Below are 21,256 nucleotides of genomic sequence, written 5' to 3'. Positions count from 1 at the left end.
GTTTCAGATAAAACAGAAGTTGTCTGTACTTCTGGAAAACTGGGGGTGGGGTACTGATTTGTGATCCTGTCTGGAGCCTAGGCCGAGGCATGAGTTGACTTCTTGATTTTGAGTGACCAAAGTCATACTTGAAGGATTCAGGTCTATTATGGCTGCAAGAATTTCAACTTAAGAAATAAATGGGTTGACATAACTAAGAAGTCCAAGGGCTCAGGCACAGCTGCATCTAAAAGCTCAAACATTGCCATCAGAACCTGAGGAGGCCTCTCCACTGCTCTGTTTTTCTGCATGTTGCTCTGCTCTTGGTGGTAGTAAAATGACTACAAGCAGCTACCAGCTCCCTTCTACCCCATCAGCAATCCTAATGGAAAGAGGGCACCTCTCTCTCTCCCACCTCTATACAAATATCAGAACAGGGCCCCATGGGATCTCTCTGGGGTATGTGAACCAGCCCTGAGCCAATCACCATGGACTGGCAGGTGCAGTGCTGTCACATGGTCACATGGCTAACCCTCCTGAGCAATATAGCCTGCAAATGGGAGGGGTATTTCCCAAAGGAGACTGGAGAAAAAGGGGGGAGTAGATGTCAGGCACTCTAAGCTTTCAAGAGAATCCCAAGAACCCAAGTACACAGGACACAGCAAAAGTGAATGATGCGATGGGAACTGAGAACTGAAATTGGATGTGGGAGTGGAGCTGGGTCCTGCAGAGGGAATGGCGGGGTCCAGGACGCTGCAGGAGCCAGGACCGGGGCGAGTCCTCACGGCTCAAGAATAACAACAGCGCCACCCCCAGGAGGAGCTCGGGGTCAGGCCCATCAACACGACCAATGAAATCACTTCCTGGCTGCCGGGAACTGGAGCTCCTTTCAAAGCTGACAGCAAGCTGGGTGGGCAGGGACCCAATGACCTGTGGACCATCCATACCCTGCAATGTGCCACACCCCTCACAGCCTCCCATTCACTCCAGAGACAGTCCAGACCACGAAACTGATCCCCGGGGCTCCTGGACTGATGTGGTCAGGCAGCAGGGAGGCCTGGCTCGGGTCACTCATTAAGAGCAGCGTGTGGTTCAGGGCAAGATGCCCTGGACTTGCAGACATACACACAAAAGTACAGAGACACACACAGGCATATATACATAGAGACACACAGACACAAACACAGAGAAACAGACACACAGCCTCCATGGCTCCTAGATCCTGCCCATAAGTGTTTGCCACACCCCATGAGGTTTTGGGGTCTCAAGATCAATATTTTAGTTCCGATGTGACCCCTACACATCACTCTTCCCTGCTTCATCCGGTGGACCTTGGTGGGGATGACCTGTGCTGGTCACCAGCTCAGAGGTCCTCAAGGGCCATGCTGACCTCGCACAATTCTTGCCTCCTGTGCCCGCTTTTGAACCTGACCGTTCTTGCTCCTCTGCCCCATCCCAGGGGTGGCTCCCAGCACTTCAAGTGTCTTAGCAATGAGTGTGAAAAGGCACTGAAGTTACAGAACAAAACATTTATTCTTTTTAGTTACAGTACAAATGCAGCCCTGTCCCAGTCAGACCACTAACTTCTTCTTGGACCTCAGATCATCCCCCTTTTCAGGTATACTGTCCGAGTGTGAATCCTTATTTCGAGTCTCCCTCAAAATATAATTGTCGAGCACCAGCTGCCGAAGGCTGCTATGGTCCAGCGGCTGTTCAACTGCACCAAAGATGAGATTTGTGTGAGAAGTTTGGAAATCAAACCCAGCACCAGGGGCTTCCTTCCCAGGCACAGTGTCTCTCTTCCCTGTTCATGACTATCCAAGGCAAGGATGCCCAAGTCTGGTTTCAGGTCCCTCTACAGTGCTCAGGAGTGGAGTATGAAAATTCTTGGGGCTCAGGAAGGGGAGAATAGGCAGAAATATAGTTCTCAGGGATGCCCAGACAATGACTGTTTTTTCACCCAGACAAGATGTGAAGGATGTTTGGTTTAATATAAAGGAGACAGGGCCACCATGTGCAGTCGTTCAGGATGTGCACTGCACAAAAACTCCTGAAGGAGAGAGGTGAATGGGAGAGCTGAAACCCAGCCCCCACTTGATTGCCAAGCCATCTCTACCCAGAGAGGGCAGTTTTTCCTAATTAATCTACCCAGAAATGGCACCTCTTCCAATCCACACCTACAGGGCTAGTGCACCAGGAGAACCCAATGTTTATCACATTCCTTTGAAGAGAAGTGAAGACATTGTCTGTAAGTTCCTGACTTTGTGAAGACAATGTTACCAGCAGATGTGCCCTCTCCTCCCTGCCCCCAGGAACTCGAAGGGCTAAAGAAGTTGTGCTAAGGTGGGTGACACCTGACCCAGCTTTCACTCCTGCTAAGTTTCAGTCACCTTGGCTACATCAGACAGGAGCTGTGCATGCGTGCACATGTCTGTGTGTGTGTGTGTGTGTGTTTTGGGAGCCCTCTCCCTCCGTCCACTTGAAGTGCTGCTCGGCACACTTGAAATGCTGCTCAGAGAAGCAGGGGCAGCTTTTTAAAAATCTATTTTTTTCTCTGATTACTAAAGTCACGCAAGGTCATTGTAAAAAAGAAAATTTTAAACAATACAGAATTGTTTAACTTAGAAATGCAAAGTTATCTCTGCAAACCACCATCCAGAAATATCCACTGTTTAACAGTTGGCATTTACATCCTGTTTGTTTTTATCTACATAATCCAGATCCCTCCCTCTCAACTCCCCTCCCTCCCTCCTCCTCCTCTCTCCTCTACTCTTCCTCCTCCTCTTTCCTCTCCATCTCTCATTATATATATGTATATATACATATATGTGTGTGTACATATATATATTCCTATTATATATCAGGATTGTAAAGGGCTGTCCTGTGCATTGTGGGATTTTTAGCAGCACCATCACCCCTGGTATGACAACCCAAGATATCTCCAGATAGTGCCAAATGTCACCTGAGGGGTAAGTCATCCTGACTGAGAACTACTGGCAAACAAATATGTATGTCATACTTACCAGTTCAGCATCCCTAATTCAAAAATCTGAAATGCTCCAGTGAGCGTTTCCATTGAGCACACAAAATGTTTTGGATTTTGGAGCATTACGGATTTTGAACCTTCAGATTAGGGATGCTAATGTGTGTGTGTGTGTGTGTGTGTGTGTGTGTGTACTGCATGCATATGTATAGTATGTTTTTTAGAAAGATGGTATTATACGATACATACCATTGTGCATTTCTTTTAATCTTGACAATATCAAGGGCATCTTCCCATGTCAGCTCACAATGGCCCAGTGCATTCTTTCAGAGGCTACACAGTAATCCATTGCATGGATGGGAGGAATGTAACTTACTTAGCCTGTCTCTAATGGGTGGGCATTTCACTTGTTTACAGTTTGAGGCTGCAGTGAACACCCCCCTCCCACTTTCATCTTCCACCTTTGAATAAGTTTTTCATGAAGGTCAATTGCCACATGTGTTGCCAAACTGCTCTCCAAAAAGCAGGTGGGGCCAATTTGATTCCCACCTTCAGAGAGAAGGGCTGGCTCCCCCGGACAGAAGGACATGTGAGCTTCTGCCTTGGAAAGGAAGGAAGATCAATGGGCTGGTGCAGAAGGGCCACAGTTAAGCTTCTTGCTTCTGGCATGAGCCAAGTCAAGTCTTCTTCAACCAAGGGCTTGGGGGACACAGATGGGGAGGGGCCAAGGATGGGGGTCCCAGGCACAGCAGGGGTCAGGGAAAGGGAGGCCACAGGAGGAGCAAGACCCAAGAGCACAAGGTGAGGGTGAGAGGATCTGGGACACTTGTATACCCATAACTTGCCAATTTGTAAAATTTAGACATTTTGTGATTTAAAAACATTTCCAGGATAACTGAACTTTGGCATCTGTGGCTGGTTCACCCTTGTGTCAGAAGCAAAAGAGTCCCCAAGCAAATAATGTCAAGTGGCCACAGCCAAGATGGCACCCAATGGAACTGACGGCCCATGAGGGCTCATAAAGAGGGAAACTGAGGTTTAATACTGCAGACCCTCTTGGGCACCTGGACACAGCAACCCCGACATTGAAGGCACAGGTTTCCTAGGAAACCCCCACCCAGTGATCTGTGCAGATGAGGAGAGAAAGAACTCACCATCATCCAACCTGTCGCTGAAGGGGTCGGATCCAAGCACCGGGGGGATCACCTTGATGGGTTCTGTGGGCTTGAGAAGGGCAGAGCCACCCCAGAAAGGGTTGATGAAGGGTGACGGGACCTCGGCCTCCACCTTTTCTGCATCCAGGATCCGCCTGTAGGACTCTAACAGCAGCATGTCATTGGTCTTCTTTTCAATGATAGCTGAAAAATTAAAAGCAGGACTGAGATGGCTGCCAAGAGACCTGCTTCCTGGGGGTGCCTGGGTGGTGCCCCATGCTGGAGAGGAAGGGAAGGACCAGGAGGTAGGGGGGTGTGGGTCATGAGCTCCTACAAGGACAAGGGCCTTGGCTTGGGTTACACCATGCATCCTCCATGGGACAACATCACTTAGAAGAAAAATTTGGTTTTTGAGAGGCAAAAAATCTGACTCAATGCATAAAGCACAGATACACATTCAGGACATAAACAACATGCAGTATATATCTATATTGCTAAAGTGTCATGAAGAGGGGAAATTAGGAAAAGAATGTCTGGAAAGGCCCCTTAGGGAGGTGATGATGGAAACAAGGTTGTGAAACACTGGTTTACACTAAAAATTGGGAGTGGTAGGCAGCCCAGCCTTAAACTACTGGCTTTTCCCCAGTGCTCTCTCTGTTTCAGGCCTCCAGGCCTCTGCTCATGCTGTTCCTTCTACTTAGGATGCCTTTCCCTACATTCTTACCTGAATAACCCCACCAGTGTGCTAAAACTAAGGTCAGGCCTCACCACCTGCAGGAATGTCTCCCTGACCTGCCTAGTTGGAGGGAGTAGCCCTTCTCACTGTGTTTCCGTGGCCCCATTCAGTCAACAGAATCATTCATTCATTCATTTCATAAGTGATTACTGGGTGCCTACCATGCCATGCATCATGCAAGATACTAAGGTTGCAATGGAGGAAAAACAAAACAGTGACAACAGTAACAACAAAGCTAGTCCTAAGGGAGCTTCAGCGTGTGTGAAGGCATAGAGAAGAAGACAAGTGAAACAAGTGGGCAGATACTACAGGCACCTTCACTAGCCAGATGTTCATTATCTGAACTCGATAACTACTAGATTTGGATTTTTTTTAAAAAATAAGCCTCACATTATCCAAACTGTTGCTATTCTATCTGAAAATCAGGGACCAAAAGTATTTGCATCTGAAATTTGCTATTGGATCTCAAGAACCACATCAGTTCAGGTAGAAAGCTACCTGTGCATAGAAACAAATTGGGTAGATATTATGTAACAGGACTACCATGAGAAGGAACAATAGTGGTGGGCAGGCCAGGGCAGCTTCAGATGGGGCAGTGGAGAGAGGCCTCACTGGGGAGAGGACATTCAGACTGAGATCAGAGAATGAGGAGTAACAACTGGGCATGAAAGATGTCTTCCAGGAATAGCCTGTGCAAAGACCCTGAGGTTGAATGAGATGTGGCAGCAGGGAGAGGGGCTGGAAGAATAGATAGGGGAACAGGATGGCTGGAAGTGGTGAGCAAAACAGGGAGCAGGACAAGAGGAGATGAGAGACATAAGGGGGGCCAGGCCCTAAAGAACCTGATAGACTGTGTGCAGAAAAGAGCAGGCCTGAGGCTCTTTCCTTGGAAAGGCCTGCTTCCCAGACTGGCCCTTGGCTGGTATCTGGGAACTTGGATTTCAGGTGGGTTCCCACTACCATTAATGGATAAGAGCAGCTCACCATGCCTAAACAGTTCATACAATGTTGTTTATCATGAGGTTTATGCTAAACACCCTATCCCCCTTTCTCCTTTGCAGATTTTACTTTTTATTCTATTGCTATCATAAGTCATAGCTATAAGTATGACTGTAGGCTGAGTCCTGCAAGTCCCCCTAACAAATCACTGAACGTGGTAGGAGGGGTTGGAGGTGTTTTGGGAACCTCATGAAGAATCTGTATGAAGAATCTTAGGCTTAATTCTAAGAGCAGTGGAAGCCATTTATTCCAAATTGTCATGATCTGTGTAGGTATATCCCTCCCTCTCTACTCTGTGCCTAGAAAAGTGTGTGGTAGTTAACAGGCCCTTGCTACATGCCAGGCACTGCTCTGAACACTTTATTTCTTCCTTTCTAATTTGTGTGCCTTTTATTTCTTTTTCTTGCCTTATTGCATTGGCTAGGACCAGCAGTACAACACAGAATAAGCATGGTGAGGGTAGACATCCCTGCCTTGTTCTTGGTCTTAGGAGAAAAACATTCAGCTTCCTACTATTAAGTATGAGGTTACCTGAGGTTTTTGTTTGTTTGTTTCTGTAGATGTCCTTATCAAGTTAAGAAAATTTCCTTCTAGTTCTAGTTTTTTGAGAGTTTTTATCAGGAATGGATGTTGAATTCTAGCAAATGCTTTTCCTGCATCTATTGAGGTGATCATACAGTTTTTCTCTAAAAACTAATAATTTATTTAATCCTCCCAACAACTTTATGAGTTAGATCATGGATTTTCCTCCATATTTTTAGATGAAAAAACTGAAGCACAGAGAAGTCGAGAAACTTGCCCAAGGTTCCACAGCTAGTGAGGGTAAAACCAGGATTTGAACCCAGGCAGGCTGGCTTTAGTGCCCACAGGCTTCACCCCAGGCTCACTACCTCCAAAGAACATGTCCTCATGCCTGGTCACAGAAAGCTCTGCAAATGGCTCCAAGTGCCCTATGAGCCCCAGCTTGACTCACCAAAATACTGCGGAAGGTTCATATCGGTGATTTTCCCCGTCTCCCCTAACTGCACCAGGATCTTGGTGGCATCACAGTTTATCTTCTTAAATAGATTCTCCAGTGAGTTCTTGAGATGCTCCAAGGTCTTGCTGATCTCCTTGTACTTGTTCTCATACATATTTGCCTCCTCTGTGGTCTTCCTTAGTTTCTCCTGATAGCAAACCCCAATTCCCACCACAGGTAAGCCCTCTCATGAGGAATCTCCGTGGGAAGGGGGTTTGGAACCCTCTAGGGCCAGGGTCTCCAAACTGCAGGTTTTCAAACCTCTGAGGGGGTGTGAGATCGATAACATGGGCTTCCATCAGCATTTTTTAAAAATGAAAAAAAATAGAACATAAAAGAAAGGAAGAGAAAATACTAGTGTGCATTAAGGGTCATAAGGGTAAATATTGTAATGCAAGTTATGTTTTACTTCTGTGTGTCTAATGTGTACTGGATTACAATATTTCTAAAAAGCTGTTGACACATTTTTTAAAAAATTGTGGCCCACAGGAAGAAATACATTACAGCCCCATACATACATGTGTGTATATTTATATATATTATCTAATCAAATGAAATTAAAGTTTCATGAGTCAATAGTCTTATTATGCATTCTAATATTTTCTATTCTGTTCTATCTCACTATTTTTAAATGCTAGTTGTAATTCAATAAACTGATTTCACCATACACAGTTTAAAACATAATGCTCTAGCTCAGTGATTCTCGAAGTGTGGTCCAAGGACAGGCAGCATCAGCTTCACCTGGGAACTTGTTAGAAATGCAGATTCTTGGGCCCTACTCCAGACATACTGGGTCAGAAGCTCTGGGGCTGGGCCCAGCGATCTGGGTTTTAACACGTCTCCTGGGGAGTCTGATGCACGGGAAAGTTTGAGAACCTCTGCGAGCCCATTGGACCTCAGCCTTGGCTTCACATGGGAAGCTTTAACATATTTGCTGCCTGCACCCCAGCCTCAGAGATTCAGACTTCATTGGCTTGAGATGAAGCCTGGGCATCAGGTCATTTTAAAGCCTCCCAGGCAATCCTGACCTGCAGCTAGGGCTGATAATTACTGCTCTAGGGTATTATCTTCAGCTGGTTACCCAGTCTCCCTCTGAGTTCTCTGCTTGCAAAGGTGACCTAGGCCCTCTAAGAACCAGCCCCATTCCCGAGGGCAGGCTGAGGTCTCTACATGCACCACCCTAAATAACAAACCCAAGGGGTCGGCCCTGTCCACCCCATTTTGCAGGTGAAAAAACTGAGGATCCAAAACACACAGCCAAGACAGAGAAACCAGGACTTGTACTCAGTCTCTCACACAGCAGGTGGCTTCTGCCCATCTACTGGGATATTCAGTTCCTGAGGCTGTGAATTCCTTGTGTCACAGCACGAGCTGCCCTCATTCTAAAGGTACATTAAAAGATTGCATGGCTTTTTTTAAAAGTCACATGATTAATAAAAAAATATCAAGAGTTAACCTGATGTGATGATGATAATGTGTCCAGCTCCTAAAATATTCCAGATATTTTACACACATCATCTCAACTCAGCCGCACAATGGGCCTAGTTTTCAGATGAGGAATATTGAGGTCAGAGAAGAAAAGTGAACTTGTCTTTAGCTTCCCTGTAGTAAGCTTGTCTAAAGACTGCCTTGGGCCCAACTCTTTACTTGGGCTACTATTTAGTAACAAGGTGATGGTGATTTGAGTTTTTCTGACTTACATGATAAACAATAATAATAGCTATCGGTTACAGCTTTCTGCACTGTAGGGTGCCACATGTGTATGCACATGATTTTATTCAGACTTCACAACCCTAACAAGTAGGTACAATTATCATCCCCATTTTACAGATGAGAGAACTGAGGCTCAGAGAGGTTAAGTCATTATCTCAAAGTCACATAGCTAGGAAGTGACTTTTCTGAGACTTGTACAGGGCCTGGTTGCTTACCTCCTATGCAAAACCCTCCCATTGTGGGGGTGGTTCCACCACTTCCCCAGAGGGGGAAGGAGATGGTGAAATGAAAGGCATGTGAAAGGGTTCCAAAACCAGAGCAGTTGGAAATGATCTTTAGCAGGGAGTCAGAAACATCTGTGAGCTCATGCTGTTAAGACAAATTCTCCTGCTTAGAGTATTTGCATTTGAAAAAAAGCCCCCCAAAGTCATGCTAAGGCCAAAGAAGCAAAGAGCTAATGGGGGGAACTTTAGGCGGAGGTGGGGGAGATGTTTGGGGTTGCCTGGTCAGCCTCTCCAAGCTGCCTTCAAAACCCCAAGATGAACAGCAGTACCAGTCTCAACCGCAAGGCAAAGTCTGGGTTCTGGGTAGCCCCGAGTGGAGGACGTGGAACACCAGACTTGTGCCCAGCTTGGGGAGGGTCTACTTGGACCCGGACCCTGCCTGAAAGTCTGTAACTCCTTATCCACAGATTCCTGGGAGATGTCTCTCTGAGCCGGAGCACCTCAACAGGCAGCATGTGCTTTGCTGCCCCCCAGTGGCCCATCAGAGAATGGCACTGCCATTCCTGTCTACCAGGTGCATGCCAAGGACAGAAATAAACCACAGAAAAGGGAAGGGAAATGAGCCAGGAGCTCAGTTCCTGGGCCAGGAGCTATTGGATTAGAGCAGGGCTTTGCAGTCAAACTCTTTGTCAAACATTTGTTATCCATTCTCCCCTTATACCTAAATAACAAAACCCTGATTGTATTTCAGGTGATAATGTGCCCAGCTAAAAGCTATATTTCCAAACCACTCGTGCAATAGGGATGGGCCAATGAGATATAAATTCAGAAGGCATTGGCTGAGATTTCTGAGAAGGAACTTTTAAGGTGGCTGACTCAGCTAGCAAGACCTTTTTCTGCTCTCTTACTTTCTTCTTGCCTGGAATGTAAATGTGATGACTGGACCTGTGGCAGCTATGATGTAACCATGAGGCAGCCTTGGCTTGTAAGCCCCCCCACTAACAATGGCAAAACAGAAAGATAGAAGGAGCCTGGGTCATTGATGACATCATGAAGGCACAATACCAGCTCTGAAGTATCTACATCCATAATTATTTCTTAACAAAATAAACTTATATCTTGCTTAGGTAAGCCACTGCTATTTTGGGTCCCTGTTATTAGCAGCTGAATACAATTCAAAGCTCATACACTCTTCCAGTTCCTTGATGCCAGTCAAGTGACTTTACCTCTGTGAACCCCAGTTTCCTCATCTGTAGAACTGAGAGTTCAACAGTACATATCTTGTAGGGCTGGTATGAGGGTTCAGTGACAGAGTGCAAGCTAAGCACTTAGCCCAGTGCCTAGTATGTGTAATTGCTCAAGAAATGTTTGTACTTGCTATTATTGATTGAGAACAGGGCACAGCAGGACAAAGGAGAGAGAGACGAAAAGACGGAAGCAGAGAACTGCCTAAGAGAAGCCCATCTGGGAGGAAGTTACAGGCCCAAGGGCCTGGGCTAGACTCCCTGAAAGGGGAGGTCTTTAGAGCAGATGAAGAGGCCCCCAGGGACAAAAATCAGCAATACCTGTAGCAGAGGTTGCCTGTGACAAAGATTGCCTGTGCCATGTCTGGATATGACCCAGGCCAGTCTTAAGTCATGGGGAAGACGTCTTACTCCTCCTGAGAATCAACTGACAGGCCTCCTAAGTGACAGACAGACAACGGAAATTCCTGAGTCCCTCTCTCTCTGCCCTGGTCTTACCTCCAACTGTTTCAGAACAGAGCGGCTGTCATCATGCGATGATTTCTCCTGGGATCGCAAGAAGATGATCTCGTCCTGCTCGGGAGAGAACCAGACCATGAGGAAAGTGGGTGTTCCCCTCCCCGCCACACCTAAAAACAAGCCTGTGCCTCCAGGAGTTGCTGAGGATTTAAACAATCGTTTCAAGTAGCCCAGACCCCCAGGCCTGTCTTATGCCCTTGAAGGTTCTTTCTGATGCTTTTTAGTTAAAAAGAGGGTGAGGGCATGAGAGGGTAGGCAGTTCATCCTTTGCGGAGAATTTTCTCGAACAGCACAGTCAATAGAATGTTCTTCAATGGTGGCCATGTTCTGTCTGTAATACTGTTGTCACTAGCCACACATGGATATCGAGCACTTGAAATGTGGCTAGTGCCACCAAGGAACTAATTTCTAAATTTTATTTAAGTTTGATTAATTTAAACAAATAGCCACACATGGCTAGTGGCTACTGTATGAGGATACTTCCAAAAGTTCATGGAAAGATTTATATTAGCTTTGAATTCTATTTTTCCAGGAACTTTTTGAAGTACCCTCATATTTGACAGTGTAGTTCTGAATCAGTTGTCTCAAACTTTAGCAAGAATCAGAATCACTTGGAGGCTTGTGAAAACACAGGTCGCCAGGCCCCCTCCCCAACTGTCTGATACAGTCCGGAGTGGGGCCTGAGAATGTGTATTTCTAACAAGATCTCAGGTGATCCTGATGCTAGTGATCTGGAGACTACCTTTGAGAACCACTGCACTAGAACAGTATGTCCTAACGTAAAAAGCACACACCCTTTGATGGAGCAATTCCATTCCTAATAATCTGTCCCATAAAAATTATAGAACAAGCAGGCAGAGGTGGACCCTCAAGACCATCTTGTGTTCTTGTTTATAATGGACTCCAGTTAAGGATGATCTAAATGTCTCTAATGACAGGGGATCCATTAAATCAATTATGGTACATTATACAATGGAGGGAAAGGGTCTCAAATAACAATATGGCTAAAATGCAGATGCCTGGCCCATCTGCAGAGAATCTAGGTCTGCAGGTATAAGACAGGGCCTGGGGAATCTGCATTTTTAAGAAGCATCTTGTGATTCTACTGCAGAGCATCTGAGGTCCCCAGAAGCCACGAAAAAGAACATAGAAGATGTTGGGAGGTATCTAGGGTAAATTATTGGGGGAAAAAAAAGTTTACAAAAAGCATGAACTGTCTAGTGTGATCCTACTACTGTAAATGGGTGTCTTGGTGTGTGGAGGTGTGTGTGTGTCCATGCCTCTGTCTTTGTGGGTCTGCATATGTGTGTGTGCATGTGTGTGCACATGCATAACCACACACTAGCTTCATAAAGCAATGTCACCAAAATGTTTTTCCTTTTTTTTGACAGCTGGCCAGTATGGGGATCTGGACCCTTGATCGTGGTGGTATAACACCCTGCTCTAACCAAGTGAGCTAACCGGCCAGCACCAAAATGTTAACTATTTCCAAGTGGGGATATATTGGTGACTTTTACTTTTTCTTTATAGTTTTTGGAATTGCCTACATTTTCCCACAGGCATATATATTATCTTTCTAAAAAGCCAAAAAGATTACTTTGAAAAAAATATTAAAGGAAGTGAGCCGTCCAATCTTTACAGGGGGCAAAAAAAGCAAGAAGGAAATCTACCAAAAAGATTAATCAATGCTATGTCTCAGTAATGGGATTCTTCCTGATTTGCGGTTTATATTTATTTTTTAGTATTTTCCAAATTGTGTTAATAACCTGAGTCAGATAGTGTTGCTCCTCTGCTCAGAACTCTCCCACGGAGAAATCATCAAAACCCTTCTGGAAATATGCACTCTCCAACTCCCACAACATCACTTACCACTCAGACTTCATCTCCTCCCCTTCCCATCTCTCTCTCCACCCCAGCACCCTGCTCCTGCCTCAGGACCTTTGCACTTGCTGTTTTCCTCTGCCTGGAACATTCTTCTTTCAGAGATCCAGGAAGCTTACTCCCTCAGCTACAAGTTTGCTCAAATCTTAACTTCTCAACTGCTCATGCCCTCACCTGGCTCCAAAACCCCTCTTACCCTTCTCTACTTCATCCTTTTATCCACCACTCTCATTTTCTAATATATGCTATAATTTATATAATTATTAGGCTTATTTTCTGTTTCTCCTTGCCAGCACAGAAGCTCCATGAGGACAGAGCTTTTTGTCATTTTGTTCACTGCCACCTTAGCAGTGTCTAGAACAGTGCCTGGCACATAGCAGGTGCTCAATAAATACTTGCTGGATGAATAAATAACCAAAAGAACATTTAAAAAATCAAAATATGCACCTTTATAAATACTATATAATAATCACTATGTTAAGTTTTAAAAGCACCACCACCAAAAAGAAGAAGAAAAAGCTGGAAGGAAATATTTCAAAATGTCACCAGTGATCGTCTCTAGGCAATGGGATAGCGGATGATTTTTCAAATTCCTTCTGTCCCTAAGTAGTTTCCAAATTTTCTATAATGAGCATGTCTTTCTCTTATAATGCCTTAAAAATTAAGCCTTTTCATTAGAAATCAGTGTTTTCAGAATTGAAACACTGCAATGGGCATTCATAGTTCTATCTAAGCCCAAAAAGGCACAGTTCTATAACTTAAAAAAAAGCTTGCAAGCCATTGTTCTGATTTGAACATCATTCTGCAGATGGGGAAACTGATGCTCAGAAGGGTCAGGAACTTTCCTATTTTCCATCATGTGGCAGACAGGCTGTGTAGCTAAGGGACAGGGTTCCCTCATGGGGAATGGGGAAGATCAAGGCCAGTTCTGCTCAGGAACATTTCTTGGTCATGTCAGAGTATCCAGCTGGCCTCCTCACAGCCCTCTGCTGTGGCTTATCCTCTTCATCCCACTGGGATGAGCACCGAGCAAGGTGCTCGCTCCCTTCTGGAAAACGAGAATTCAAGTTCCTGCCGGCTCCCAGGCCCCTACTGGACCTTCTCCTTTCAGATCATTTTGCCTGCAAGACCTTCCCTGCAATACCACAGATGGCCTCCAGAGGACAGTGGTGATGCGCCTAAACCTAAAGTCGCAAACTCCAAGGCAGACCCAGCTGGTCCCAGTGAATGAGTGTGGCCATTTATAGGAACTCGGCTGGAATTGTCCCATCTGATTTTCCAAAAGAAATCAGAAATTCAGATTTTCATGTGGAGTAGCCTTATTTCTAAATGTTAGCAACTAATAAATTAACAAATTGTGGAGTAGAGGAGACCAAGCAAAAGAAGAATAAAGCTGGATTCAGCCGGTTTATGACCTCTGACCCTAGCCGCCCACCAGGTAGGCTTGAAGTCAGATGTAGGAATCCTAACCGTTTTTAACTTAAAAAAAATTTTTTTGTTTGTTTAACCTGAACCTTAGTTTGAGCAGAGGTGCCACAAGATGGCCAAAAGATAAAGTCCCAGGCACCCTAATCACCCAGCCCGCCCCCACACACACACCTTTATCCAGGACTGCTCCACTTTGTTTTATATACTAGTGTTCCCTCATAACATGGGTTTAAACAAAAATGTCCTGTAGCTTTTTTACAAAAGTTTGGAAACTACTCCTCTCGTCCAAGTATGTTATTCTAGAGATGGGGAGACTGAGGCCCAGAGAGGGAGGAATTTGGCTGACTTTTATCAAGCACACTGGTCTTAATGCCAGGAGACAGCCTATGTGGCTAAAGGAGAGGAAACAGTGCCCACAAGGTGAATGGGAAGGTCGAGGTCAACTCTGTTGAGGACCCATATCCTGGTGTCTCCCTCCGTGTGCAGGGCCCACCCAGAGCACTGGGAACGATTGCATGCCTGTCCTCTGGACGATGCCCATGCAGAAGGGAGTCTGAAAGCGGCATGAGGGTCATTCAAGCCTGTTTCCCCCACCCCCACCCCCCACTCTGAGCAAGACATTCTCCATTTATTCTGGATCCACCTACCACCCTTCCCCACCCTGCTCCCTGCCCAGGGCTGCCAGGGCTGTGTCTATGGGCTCCCTCACACTCTGGCTTCTGGTTGGGCCCAGCCGATGGCAGGCACCAGCTGGAGACGAGAAGGGGGAAGAAGAGGGAGGCTGGGGGTATTTGTCCACCCCCCCAGCAGGTCCCTAGCTCGGCTGCATCCCTCCAGGAAGGGCACAGTCTGCAGCCTTCCCCACATACCTCTCTCCTGATTCCAGAAACTGCTCCCTCCCCACTGCCATTCTGGAGCCTGCTCTCCCTACTTAATGCACTCTCTCTACTTAATTTCCTTAGATCTTTGTTAATAGTCCCTTTTTAAAAAAACTCCCCTTGACCAACCCTTTTTGACTGTGCCGTCTGTTTCCTGTGACACCCCTAACTGATAGAACCACCTTCATTTCTGCCATTTTTGTGTGGACTATTAATATCTATTATTTTCTGTTAATAGTTTTTAAAAAATCAATATTGTTTATTTTATTATGTTTATTATTTGTTTACTGTTATTATGACTTACCCTAAATAATAATATCCACTAAATCGCAAGTTTGTTCTGCAAGCTATATTTTTCCTAATACTCATTAAAATTAATTCATCACTAGTAAATTTAAATGTTTTCACTTATATTCTAGCTGCAATCTATTTGCACAAGGCCAGCACACATGCCCCACATTTGGGAAACAGTGACATGTTGCAAAGGAGAGCAACTCCCTTCATCATATGAGGACAGGGATGCCAGAGAAAGGAGTAATAAATTCCTGGAGGAGGTGACATTTGTGCAGGGTTAGGACTAATGAGCAGGATCTCATCAGAAGAGAAGTGGGGAGCAGGAAAGAGCTGCACTAGGAAAGCATTTGATTGGGGAAAAGTGGGACAGCTGCAGAGGGTGCCTTGGAGGTTGTCGTGGAACCTGAGTTTGCAAAGGCAGGTCAAAGACAAATTATGAAGGGGCTGCAGTGTCACACTAAGGGATCTGAACTTAATCCTGTGCAGATCGTTCCAAAGGATGTTTGTTTGTGTTCTGGGGAATAGGTAGCCCAAGGAGCCAATTAAGTTTGGGAAATCATGGGTTCAACAAAGGTAAATAGGTTTCTTTACTGCAGGACTTGTCAGATCCTTTACTATGCATGATCATGGACATCAGGTTTCTCCAAGATGAAGATTAACCATCTCTCCTCAATTCTATGAAGCTGTTGATTAACAGGAATCAGCAAACCATTAAGACAAAGGGCCAGATTGTAAACATTTTAGGCTTTGCAGGTCTCTCTTGATATTTCTCTTTTTTTCCTTATAATCTTTTTAAAATGTAAAAATAATTCTTAGTTCATGGCCAATACAAAAACAGCCATCGACTGTGTTTACTGAACCCTGGATTATAAAATAAGCCATGGATTATAAATGTCACTACTGGGGGTTGGGGGGACATGAACACTTTAAATGTATGAGGGCTGGTTGGTTAGAGTGTGGTGTTATAACACCAAGGTCAAGGGTTTGGATCACTGTACCAGCCAGCTGCACCCCCCCCACCCCCGCAATGTATCAACTGAAAAACAAATACCAATTTTAGAAAAGTTCAAATGTAGGGGAAATACTTGGGGAATATAACAGTGTTTGCCAAACTGATTTGGCTTTGAGGCCCCCCCCCTTTTTTTTTTTTTTTTTTGCACAGCATCCCATGGAATGTTCCAAGGAGCCTGCTTTGGGGAAGGCTGCTGTGGGAACAAGTGGGTCCCAGGCCCAGGGAAACAGGAGCTGCCCCGACCTGGATCCTCTGGGTTTTCTGGTGCATCATCTCCATGTCGTTGTTGAGCTCCGTGACATATGTGAACCGAGCAAAATTCGTCTCCTCCTTGACCAGAAACTCCTCAATGAGCTGGTTCAGGTCCCCATTCTCAGCCAGCTTCAGCAGCCGGAGGTGGGCCACCTCGTAGCTCTCAAAACTCTCCCCCTTGCTCTTCTTGCCGTGCTTCTTTGCCTTGAGAGCTGGAAAAGGAAAAACCAGTCTGAAAAGGAAGCCATTCAGATCCATGCCAGGCAGGTAGTACATGCTAGATTTTTCCAGGAGCTGAGGCAGAAGCTTCACTTGTTATTAGCTTCACAAATATCTAATTAAGCATTTACTATGAGGGGTCTTTAAAAAATTCATGGAAAATGCATATTATGAAAAAGAATATGCATGAATTGCAAATAAACTTGTACTAACTTGCTATAACATGTCTGAACAGGACCTAGTTTGAGGCACTAAGAAGGATAATATAGTTTGAAAAGAAACTATCAGACCAACATGAACTTCTGCTAAGATTGAAGCAAGAATAAATACCAAATTTATGGTGAAGCTCGGGTGGAAGAATGGTGAGATCATTGATGGTTTATGAAAGGTTTATGGGGACAATGCCCCGAAGAAATCAGCAGTTTACAAATGGATAACTTGTTTTAAGAAGGGATGAGACAGTGTTGAAGAGGATGCCTGCAGTGGCAGACCATCCATATCAATTTCCAAGGAAAAAATTAATCTTGTTGGTGCCCTGATTGAAGAAGACTGACAATTGGCAGCAGAAACAAGAGCCAACTCTGCAGACATCTCAGTTGGTTCAGCTTGCACGATTCTGACTGAGAAATTAAAGTCGAGCGAACTTTCCACCCAATGGGGGCTAACACTGTTGCGCCCACATCTGCTGAAGGCAAGAGCAGAGCTTTTAATGGAAAGTTTAAACAAGTGAGATCAAGATCCTGAAGCACTTCCTCAGAGAATTATAACAGGAGATGAAACACGGCTTTACCAGTACAATTCTGCACAATCAAAGCAATGGCTACCAGAGGTGGAGGTGGTCCAGTCAAAGCAAAAGAGGACTGGCTGAGAGCTAAGGTCCTGGCAACAGCTTTTTGGGATGCTGACTATTTGGCTTGTTGACTTTCTGAAGGGCCAAAGAATGATAACATCTGCTTACTATAAGAGTGTTTTGAGAAAGCCAAAGCTTTAGCAGAAAATACCTAGGAAGCCTTCACCTGAGAGTTCTTCTGCACCATGACAGTGCTCCTGCTCATTCCTCTCACCAAACAAGGGCAATTTTGCCAGGGTTTTGATGGGAAATCATTAGGCATCCACCTGATTTGGCTCTTTCTGACTTCCATTGTTTCCTAATTTTAAAAGATCTTTCAAGAGCACCCATTTTTCTTCAGTTAATATTGCAAAACAGCCTGCATTGACATGATTAAATTCCCAGGACCCTCAGTTCTTTAGGGAAGGATGAAATGACTGGGATCATAGCCTACAAAAAGGCTAATGCTGACTTGATCACTGCTCTGTCTCCAGTCCCTAGTATGGTGCCCATTTCGGGGCAAGTGATCATTACACTTTGTTGAAAGACTAGGAATGGATCAGTTGAATGAATGAAGGAAGGAGTCAACAGATCACAAAGAATTTATCCCCGAAGGATCACTTTGAAGGAAGTTTGGAGCAAGAGGAGACTGGAGATGGGGAGACCAAGCAGAAGCTGCCAGAGCAGAAGTGATGGGGATGATAATGAGACTGAGGCAGTGAGAGGAAGAAGGATGGACGTGATTCCAAAATCAAAAAGGCCCACCAGCTTGGCAGTGAGTGGAGGAACTCCTGTTTTATTCCACACTTTTGGGCTTGGATGACTGGAGGAATATTGAGGCTGCTTGCTGGATTTAGAGACAGAAGAGGTTTTGAGGGGGCAGACACATCTGGAATGGATTCCTCGATTTGCCACTTAAGTTGCTGTGGACCTTGGCTAGGTCATGTATCCACTCTGGGCTGCGGTGTCCTCATCTGTAAACTGGGGGTATTAACAGTAAAGTTGTGAGAGCTAAATGGGAATCATGCATGCCACATACTTAGAATAGAAGCTGCCATGAGCCAGTAGCTCTGTAAATAAATGGATAGGACTAGAGGGTGGGAGGATGGTTGATGTGGGGAAGAATAGGTGAATAGATGATTGGGTGGATGGAAAGAAGGTCCGAAAGATAAAAAGCTTTTGATGGTTTTTGTTATCTTAGAGAGTAGGAGATGGGGGGTTCTCAGAAACACACTTTTAACAATACAGCCCCAAATTATAAATCAGGAAGAGGCAGATGAGACTGAAAGAATAAATATAGCTGCACAAAGGGCTCTCAGAAGAGCTCAGATTTTTTAATCTGTTCAAAACAGAGCCAACATAGCAGGCCTGAGACTACTCTTCTCAGAAAGGCCTGATTGCAAGGTTGACCTTTGGCTGGGATCTAGGATGAAATGATGAAAGTGGCTCATTGTGCCTTGACTGTAACAACAGTATGGTTTATGCCGAACACCTGCTTTCCCTCTGGACGTCTGGGATTTGGGTAGGTGCTAGGCGGGGGTGCCTGCATGACCATTTCACAATAAGAATTCGGGGCACTGAGCTTTTGGTGTGCTCCCCTAGGAGACAACTCTTCACACATGAATTGTCACAATTAGATGCTGGAGGAATTGCATGTGCTCTGTGTGACTCCACTTGGAAGCTTGTGCCTGGTTTCCTCCAGACTTGACTTCGAATGCGCCTTTTCCCTTCGATGCTTTTGCTTTGTACCTTTTTGCTGTAATACACCATAGCCATGAGTGTGACTATATCCTGAGTCTTGTGAGTCCTCCTAGCAAGTCATCAAACCTGGGGATGGTCTTCGAGACCCCTGCCACACAAGTCTGCCCATAAACTATGATAGGAAAGCCTCAGGGTAAGAATACATTCTGCAGGTTATGGTTGGCAGATAAAATACAGAACACTCGGTTAAATTTGAATTTCAGAAAAATAATACATTTTTTTAAAGTATAAATATGTCCCAATTGTAGATAAACAATTTTTTAGTATAAGTATATACCAAATACTTCATGGGACATACTTATCCTAAAAATTTATTCATTATTTATCTGAAATTTAAATTTAACTAGGCATCTTGTATTTTTATTTGCTAAACTTGGCAACCCTATTACAAGAAGACTTGAGTATTGTATTAGTCTGTTTCCGTTGCTTATAACAAAATACTTGGAACTGGGTAATTTATAAAGAAAATGAAATTTATTGCCTACAGTTTCTGAGGATGGAAAGTCCAAAGTCCATCTGGTGGTGGCGACAGTGTCCCATGGGTCTCACATTGCAAGACAATGGAAGCAAAGAGAGCAGAGAGACAAAGACTCTCCTCTTTTAAAGCCACGAGAACCATGCCCCTGACCACCATTTTTAATCCATTCACTATAGCATGGTCCTACAGTCCAATCACCTCTTCAAGGCTCCAGCTTCCAATTACCATAATAGGATTTCCCACCCTCTTAACAGTCACAGTGGGGTCCAAGTTTCTAATACATAAAACTTGGGGGACACAATTCAAGCTTCAATGAGTTTTGGGGGAACATGATTCAATCCACTACAAGTACCCTCGCTGAGAGAGAGAAAGAGAGAGAGAGAGAATGGAAATGTGCCTGGAGAGTGTACCTTCTTCCTTTTTGGCCTGCTCCTCGAATTCAGTGCGGTCATTCAGCTTGATGAGCAGAAAGGATTTGAGCTTGGTCTCGTGGTCATAGAGGCGCTCCAGCTCTCGGATCTCCAGGTTGTACTGAGAGATGTCCTTCTGCTGACGGTCCTTCATGGCAGCCATTCGAGCCATGGCTTCCAGCCTGGGGAAGGGGGTACAGAGCCTGAGTGTCAGAAGCTCCTCCTTCCTCCTTCCCTCTCCCTGCCAACCCAGAGGGACTTCCTACCCGACTAATGACCACTGCTTTTTTTAATCATGAAGGTTTCTGAGAGTGAAAGAACAACCCTCCTTACCTGAACAATAGGAGCTGAAAGCTCTAGACCACCCCCAGGAAATGACTTTTTTCTATCATCACCATCTCTAACATCATCATCATCACCACCACCACCATCACCACCATCATCACCACCATCACCACCATCACCATTATCACCACCACCCCATCACCACCACCACCATCATCACAATCACCATCACCATTATCACCACCACCCCATCACCATCATCACCATCACCATCATCACCATCACCACCACCACCATCACCACCATCACCACCACCACCATCATCACAATCACCATCACCACCACCATCACCACCATCACCATTATCACCACCACCCCATCACATCACCATCACCACCACCAACACCATCACCATCACCACCACCACCACCATCACCATCACCATAACCATCACCACCATCACCATCACCACCATCACCATCACCATCATCACCACCATCACCATTATCACCACCACCCCATCACCATTATCACCATCACCATCATCAACACCATCATCACATCACCATCACCACCACCACCACCATCATCAACCACCACCCCCATGACCATCATCACCATCACCATCACCACCATCATCAAAATCACAATCACCACCACCACTATCACCATCACCATTACCATAACCATCACCACCATCACCATCATCACCACCACCACCATCACCATAACCATCACCACCATCACCATCACCACCATCACCATCAACACCATCATCAAAATCACAATCACCACCACCACTATCACCATCACCATTACCATAACCATCACCACCATCATCCTCATCACCACCACCACCATCACCATAACCATCACCACCATCACCATCAACACCATCACCATCATCACCATCATCAAAATCACAATCACCACCACCACCATCACCACCACCACCACCAC

General features: G+C 45.2%; 1 protein-coding gene across 1 annotated transcript in view; it reads right to left on the bottom strand.

The window, feature by feature from the left end:
• Nucleotides 1-1,550: 1,550 nt before the first annotated feature.
• CCDC63 (coiled-coil domain containing 63) overlaps nucleotides 1,551-21,256 on the bottom strand; it is a 46,380-nt gene continuing 26,674 nt past the window's right edge. The window contains exons 5-10 of the mRNA XM_063085888.1: nucleotides 20,012-20,193; nucleotides 16,306-16,526; nucleotides 10,549-10,623; nucleotides 6,825-7,017; nucleotides 4,117-4,320; nucleotides 1,551-1,696 (exon numbers count right to left, since the gene is read on the bottom strand). Of these exons, the coding sequence (XP_062941958.1) occupies nucleotides 1,551-1,696; nucleotides 4,117-4,320; nucleotides 6,825-7,017; nucleotides 10,549-10,623; nucleotides 16,306-16,526; nucleotides 20,012-20,193 (1,021 nt within the window). The remainder of the gene's footprint in view (nucleotides 1,697-4,116; nucleotides 4,321-6,824; nucleotides 7,018-10,548; nucleotides 10,624-16,305; nucleotides 16,527-20,011; nucleotides 20,194-21,256) is intronic.

The sequence above is a fragment of the Cynocephalus volans genome, chromosome 2 (assembly GCF_027409185.1).
Source record: "Cynocephalus volans isolate mCynVol1 chromosome 2, mCynVol1.pri, whole genome shotgun sequence".
Classification (NCBI taxonomy): Eukaryota; Metazoa; Chordata; class Mammalia; order Dermoptera; family Cynocephalidae; genus Cynocephalus; species Cynocephalus volans.
This window is presented reverse-complemented; position numbering and strand designations above follow the sequence as displayed.